The sequence below is a fragment of the Diadema setosum genome, chromosome 13 (genome assembly GCF_964275005.1).
Source record: "Diadema setosum chromosome 13, eeDiaSeto1, whole genome shotgun sequence".
NCBI lineage: Eukaryota > Metazoa > Echinodermata > Echinoidea > Diadematoida > Diadematidae > Diadema > Diadema setosum.
Window position 1 is genome coordinate 7,659,881 of NC_092697.1, and position 7,022 is coordinate 7,666,902.

Below are 7,022 nucleotides of genomic sequence, written 5' to 3' on the forward strand. Positions count from 1 at the left end.
TGCATTTGTGTCTTTGTTGGCATGAACATCAGCACTTTTAAGAACCCACATATATACACTGCTAGATCTTTCTTTATTTTGAGAAACATATTTATTATGATGCCTTTGCTAGTACTGCGCACATTTAAGAAGCATCAATCCTTCTGTCTGCTTCATGGATGTTTTATTATGATATTGACTTCTAGACCTAGAAATAGCAAATATTGGTGGGACATGTGTTCCATATTTTATGAAGTAATTTACTGATTGTTTATTTCCAGTCAGACTTAGCCCAAGTAAAATTATTATTATTATTATTATAATTATTATTATTATTATTATTATTACCGTTTAATATTATTATTTGCCCCTTTTTGGTTTCTTACCACAATCAGCGAATTATGGGAAGAGTGCAGTTCACACTGCTCCTGTCTCTCCTAGCATTTGGGGCAGTCTTCATCCTCTTCCAGATCTACATACTCAAGGCAACGTGGATGCAGCTAGATGATGTGGAAAGGGGGAAAAGTAAAAAGGTAGGATTTATTTATTTATTTCTATTTATTTATTTATTTGTTCGTTTGTTCGTTCACTCATTCATTCATTCATTCATTCATTCATTTATTTATTTATTTATTTATTTATTTATTTACATGCAGCTCTCTCTTACCAGCAGTTTGCATTCACTGCCAAAATAGTTCCGAGATGCAGATCATGCTAGAATTTATCTAATTTTGGTCAGTGTCAGTCTGCCAAAATCAGTATAATAGTTTCTAGCACACTAGCTATGTTCTTGCCATGTCGCTGCCATAATTTGTGAACTTGTGGCTATTCTCATCAATTCACTTGAAATATCTTCCTCTGCTGTAAGATTTGGTTCTTCATACAGACCATGTAATTTATGGTGTCACAATGCAGATATTGCAATAAATTTTAGTGGGGAGAAATCAATGCAGTATTTTGGGGAGTGTGACTCTGCTTTTCAATCACTTCTCTTCTTGAGTACCTTGCAGGCTGTTGTGTTCGTAACTCTATTAATATCTCCCTGAGATTATCACAATTGTGGTGTTAATGAAGACTTCAGATAGATAGATAATTGTGCCAAACAGCAGTCATATCCACTCTATCTTTCTTTTTTTTTCCCCTTTTTTTTCAACTAAAATTTTGTATTTACTATCAATTTCTTTCTTTTTTCTTCTTTGCAGAAGAGAAAATTTGACGACTGGAACCCACCCTCGCAGTATGTAAGTATTCTCACATTCTTCTTGCAGAGAGTGGGTTATGCTAAATATTTTAATTTGCCAAGTCAGAGTAAATGCATTAATGATACGTGTTACATACAGTATGCCTCTCTTTGTCTTTTAAAGGTAGGGGATACCTTTTACAGACCTCCCAAAATGCAGCAAAACATTAAATATGAACCTCAGGGGACTTGTTTAGGCCACTGCTGAGAAATTTAGAAGTCAACAGTTATCTACAATTTGAATATTGCACAAAACTCAACTACTCAGTAGTTCTGTATGTCAGCCACACTTAAGCCTTTTTGTTGCAGTCTTCTGTATTTTTTTAATCTATAAACACAAATCTAAAAGTATAAGAGCTGATGTAATAACATATAGAGTGTGTGGCAAGAATGCATATAGAAATGTTTGTAAGTTTTGATGAACTTTCTTCACAAAATATACATGATGGACACACATGCAGTGCATGGGTCTGCAAAGGTAGCCTAGTAATGTACTGGAATTTACGGTGAGAGCCCCGAAAAAAATTCAATTCAAAATCTAACGGTCAATAAAAATGTACTAAATGTTACCTTCCACTTTCAATACTTTATGGGAGTTTCTAAAATGATACTCTCTTCAACATACCACTGTATTTATACAACTCTTCATTTAAGGCATGCAAATGGGATTCCCTACCTTTAAAAGCAAAAATTCTTAGATTTATCATTCTTTAAAAATTCATGAAATGTTCTCTTCAATACAAAGTGAAACTCTATTACTAGCTCTCAATGTGAAATACGGTGCAAAGAGGGAGAAACTGATCTGAAGCTAACATCAAGGTACAGTATGTATTTGATAACACTTGATTTTATGATGTACAGACAGTGCAGTTCAATGATTGGTTGACTTTACGGTAAATCTGTGTGTGCATGCTTTGCAGATTGCAATCCAAGTCTTTGCCGATGTGGCATCAGACCACCATGTCCCAGTGTTCCTCATAGATCCCGACATCTTGGAATCTGTGTGGGACCACAGGACGGGAAAGAGAACTGCTCAGGGCCAGTGCCGATTCCTCTGCCAGAGAGCCAACACAACAACTTTTGGGATCATCTCGTCACACTGGATCACCAAGGTATGGTGCGCAGCACAGAAATTGTGTGCTTTGCGACAGAATGATTTATCACCTATTCTGCAGCAATTGCAACTTGTAGTGCCTGCAGTGACTATGCCTTCAGCCGTGCAACAGCTTATCAGCTGTGAACACTTTGCTCATTCTTGTTGGACCCACAACCAATTGAACTTGAATGATAATTTCAGATCTCTTTATGAACCAGGTGAGGTTTGCATGTCGGGCTCTTTGGCGTGAAAGTTTAAAATCAATTATTTGTAGTACTTTTATACAAACCTCTGTGTAAAATGTTAGGAACATATTCTAAAACTGTTGTGTATGCCAATGCATAATTTCAGTGTCTACTATATACAATATGTTTGTAGCATAGCAATTTGCTAATATATGTTGAAATGCTCTAGGTAGCATTTTACACACTTTTATGCCACCTGCGTGCATATGATGGATGTATAGCATCTCTTGACTGACACAACAAATAGGGCCAAGTGCTTTGTTGGCCAAATTTATAACTGTGAACACTAATTCCTTCAGTGCCTCAAATATCTACAAATTATGAATGAAGCCAAAATTGTAACAATATCTATAAAGAATCATTGCCACTTGGACTTATTGTTTTCCATTTTTTTTTTCTCTCCTGGTAGAATTTTTTAAATGCCCTCCATCAAGAAGGCTTTAGGTCGGTGTCCCTCCAGGGTCCAGACCCGAGGCTTGCATCCCTGGACGATCCCTCGCTTCCAGCAATCCAGCAGCACCACTTCTTTGTGCTTCACGGTCACATGGTGCATCTTGTCTGTTTCTACGTGAGGGCGGGCTCCTATCTGTGGCACGGTAGCATCTCACCACCAGCGGAAGCCAAACACGGTGATGGCAATAAAGGAGATGGCAGGATTCTCCGGGATTACAAACTCAGAGATCTGCCGTTTGGCGGCAAACACTCGGGATCGTATCGCCTGTAAGAAATGATGGAATGACATTCAATCAAATCAAATATGATTGAGGAAACATTTGTGAGGAGAATCATAACTAGTGTTTCACTTGCCATGGAAACATTCTGTATGTCTGCTATAATATATGCAAGAGGCGAGCTCTGTATCTTTGTGTTCATCATATTTTGAGGTGTGAGGTGTAGTGGCTATTCAAGCTCCACTTGTCCTATTTTACAGTTTTGCTGCAGTCAAGAAAAATGTTGTAACAAAAGTTTCCAACAGTTTGTTGTTTAGGTGTATGGCTCAAAGAATATGTTTCTATTTGAGATTTATTAGTTGATCAAAGAGGAAAAAAATGTCAAAATTATTCCGAGCAGAAAATTACCTGTCTTCAAATTATGCAAAATTTTGAATACAGTAGAAGTAAACCATTGAACTGTAAACTTCCAATATGGGGATTGTCCAAATGGGAGTGTATTGCAAGATCTCCACATTCTCTTTGATACCATTATATTAGGCATATATAATTCAAAATGTAGATGGTGTAAAACCATGGCTAACTGATTGTATACTGAAAGAAAAAATGCTGAAGTGATTGTCTTTTTTTAAAAAAAATGTCTTCCAGGATGGAGTTTGCAGACATCAGGATCGATGAGGTCTCACTCACAGTGCCAAAGTACCCCATGCAGTTCCTGCGGCAGCTGCCGTCACCCCACCTCGAGTGCAATATCCAGCAGGCTAGGCAGTTCTTGTCAGAGTATGGCATGGACGATACCGCTGAGGCAGCTGATTTTCGTGCAAGGGCCCGTGACATCCTGGAGCGGGGCGCAAGAGCCCTGGACAAGCTGGGGGTTCCATTCTGGATCAGTAGCGGAACATGCTTGGGTAAGTCAGATCCCTTTTGTCCCACAAAAACAGCCCCTGTGTTCAATGTCAAAGGAGTCAGTACACGGATGGGGCTATTCATTGCTAAAGAGTTCTTGGGATTGGTGCTGTCTAGTTCTGCCATTCTTCTAAGTTTTACTTTGAGGATAAGCCATTGTATTGCATTTTCAAACCATTGCCCTCTGCTGATGGTGTCATATGAATTGTATACTGCAGTGCATTACGTATGCTTTGCCACTAATTTTATGAGTAAACATGGTTCATAAAGAAAATTTCAAGAGAAATTAAATGCTATGATACTCTGTCTTGAGTCTAGGCTGCCATGAATGGATCACATTGTGTTGTTGTTGTTGTTGTTGTTGTTGTTGTCGTTGTTGTTGTTGTTGTTGTTGTTGTTGTTTTCATTTTCGTGAACACCTTCTGTTTCAGTGCTTTAAAAAGTCTGCAGACACGATGCTGGTATGTCGCAAATATATTGTGAGTCCAGAGTTTAAAATCCGTTTCATTTTATGAAATCTTTTCCTATTCAGGATTAACATATGTTTATAGGAGGCAGTAGTTGCCTGGCTTGAATTGTCCTTATCAGGTAGCAGAGGATACTGAATCCACTAATGAGATGAACATGAACATTCACTTCCAGTCACCAGGATGGTAGACATGTTATGACATAGCATTTTAGGGTAAGAATTCATTTGTTTACGCATTTTGTTCTGATATTTTGTTTTTGTTGGCAGGTTGGTTTCGAGAGTGCAATATTATTGCCCACAGCATGGACGTGGATTTTGGGATGAGGATCAGGGATTATAACAATCATGTTGTACCTGCCATGGAGAGCCAAGGACTGCAGTTACTACATCTTTTTGGAAAAGTGAGTTCAGTTTACAGATTTTTTTTCTCATGAGTTTTGAGATAGAACCCCTGATATTGAGCCCTCACACATTAAGAAAAAAAAGAGGAAATAAAAAAAAAAAGAAATTGGCACCATCTCATTGAAGGGTTTGTAATTATTGGACAATAAGATTGTTACATTTCTCATACACATAGCAACTGGGCAGTTAAGCTGTGAAAGAAATGAATGTTGCATCTATATATGCCAATCCGACCTGGCAGCATATCTGCCATATTGCGGTGTTCCATGCGCGCATGCTAATGTGAGTGCATGATATATAATCGATGGCGACCAGCTTGCACCTGCTGCTATATAAATTATGCATTTGCATTAGCTCTTGTGGGACACCGCAGTAATGGCAGATTTGCTGCCAAGTCTGATTGGTCTATAGGCATCATTGGTAATGATAATATTCAAAAAATTATACAAATGGCATCATAATTAACATGATCTCTGTTACTGCCACTACTACACTACTACCACCACCAATACTTGTAAGACTGCTCCAACAATTCTGGAGACACTCCTTAAAGGGATGGTACAGTATTGGTGGAGATAAGAATTGGGCTTTTAACTTTTTGCGAGATACCAAGAAAACACTTATGATATAGTACAGAGCATACCATTTTAAGAGGAATTCAAAGTTTATTTGATGAAAATCGGGTATGGAATGACTGAAACGTCCAAAAACAAAGTAAAACAAAGCGATCGTAATAAAGTGTGGGTCCCACACTTTATTAGAATCACTCTTTTTGGGATATCTCAGCCATTTCAAAACCAATTTTCATCAAATAAACGTTCAATTCCTCATAGAATTACATGCTCTTTCATATTTAATAAGAGGTTTCTCAATATTTCATCAAAAAATGTTAGAAACCTGAAATTAGGTCTCAACCAAAACTGTACGATCCCTTTAATATATTTGACTACAGGTACTGCTATTTTTCCACCATTTTTTATCCCTAGCAATAATATCATTGTCATCTCCTTTTTCATCACCACCATTATTTGTAGAATGGCAAGATGTAAACTTTTCATATGTTTTGGATTACAAAGTTATCCTTGAGAGCTGACGGCCTCATGCAATTGTCAATGTTGATCAAAGCAAAACTTGATGAAGTATGCAATGCAGTGCCTTCACATACCTCACTGTCTCCTGTCTCCTTTTCAGGAGGGAGATAGTTTTGAGCTGTCGTTTGCCAGGGACAGCATCAAGCTGGACATCTTCTTCTTCTATGAAGAAGAGGACCACATCTGGAATGGAGGTACTGATGACAAGACAGGAGACAAATTTAAGTGAGTAGATAGTTAACTCATCACTACTTTGTTAGCATTAGGTTTGCATTATTTTTGTTGTTGTTGATTTAGTCCATTTCTTTACTTTCACGAATCTGTCCTCCTCACGAAATTCCTTAAGTTTCATGCACATGAAAATTTATGGTTTTAAAGTAATCTATAACATCATCTTGTCACTCTCTGGATACCCCTCAAGGTACATATTCCCCAAGTTTGATCTGTGCTGGACGGAGCTTGTGGGACTCAGGGTGCGCGTCCCCTGCCCCACCCTGCCCTACATCGAGGCCAACTATGGCCGGGAGTGGAACCGCAAGGTCACCAAGTGGAACTGGAAGGAGAGCCCACCCAACGTGCGGCCCAACGGCAGATGGCCCGTGGCAGAGTGGCCCAAGGTGATGCAGACCTTTCCAATCATGTAGAGCGAGGGCGTCCTCACCAACTTTTGTCACAATGGTATGACAATGAATTTTGTTTAAAAAAAAACAACAACAAACAATTGGTGCTATGACTATGATATTTTGATTGTTTAGGCTAATTTGCCACATATGAAGAACTGGAATGGATCCCAATACTCATGGTGGGCATAATGTATTATTGGTAATGAAATATCAAACAAAATTACATCCATTTGCAACTCTTTGTCATATAAGATGCACATCTATCAATCTGTACTATCTTCACACTCATTAAATGTCAAA

General features: G+C 38.3%; 1 protein-coding gene across 1 annotated transcript; it reads left to right on the plus strand.

Annotated features, from left to right (window-relative positions):
- Positions 1-379: 379 nt before the first annotated feature.
- LOC140237202 (ribitol-5-phosphate transferase FKTN-like) lies at positions 380-6,743 on the plus strand. The gene is made up of 8 exons (XM_072317145.1): positions 380-512; positions 1,182-1,220; positions 2,140-2,331; positions 2,970-3,280; positions 3,880-4,139; positions 4,874-5,007; positions 6,200-6,324; positions 6,521-6,743. Exons 1-8 carry the CDS (start codon positions 381-383, stop codon positions 6,741-6,743), a joined length of 1,416 nt encoding a protein of 471 aa, XP_072173246.1. The 5' UTR covers position 380.
- The last annotated feature ends 279 nt before the right edge of the window (positions 6,744-7,022 follow it).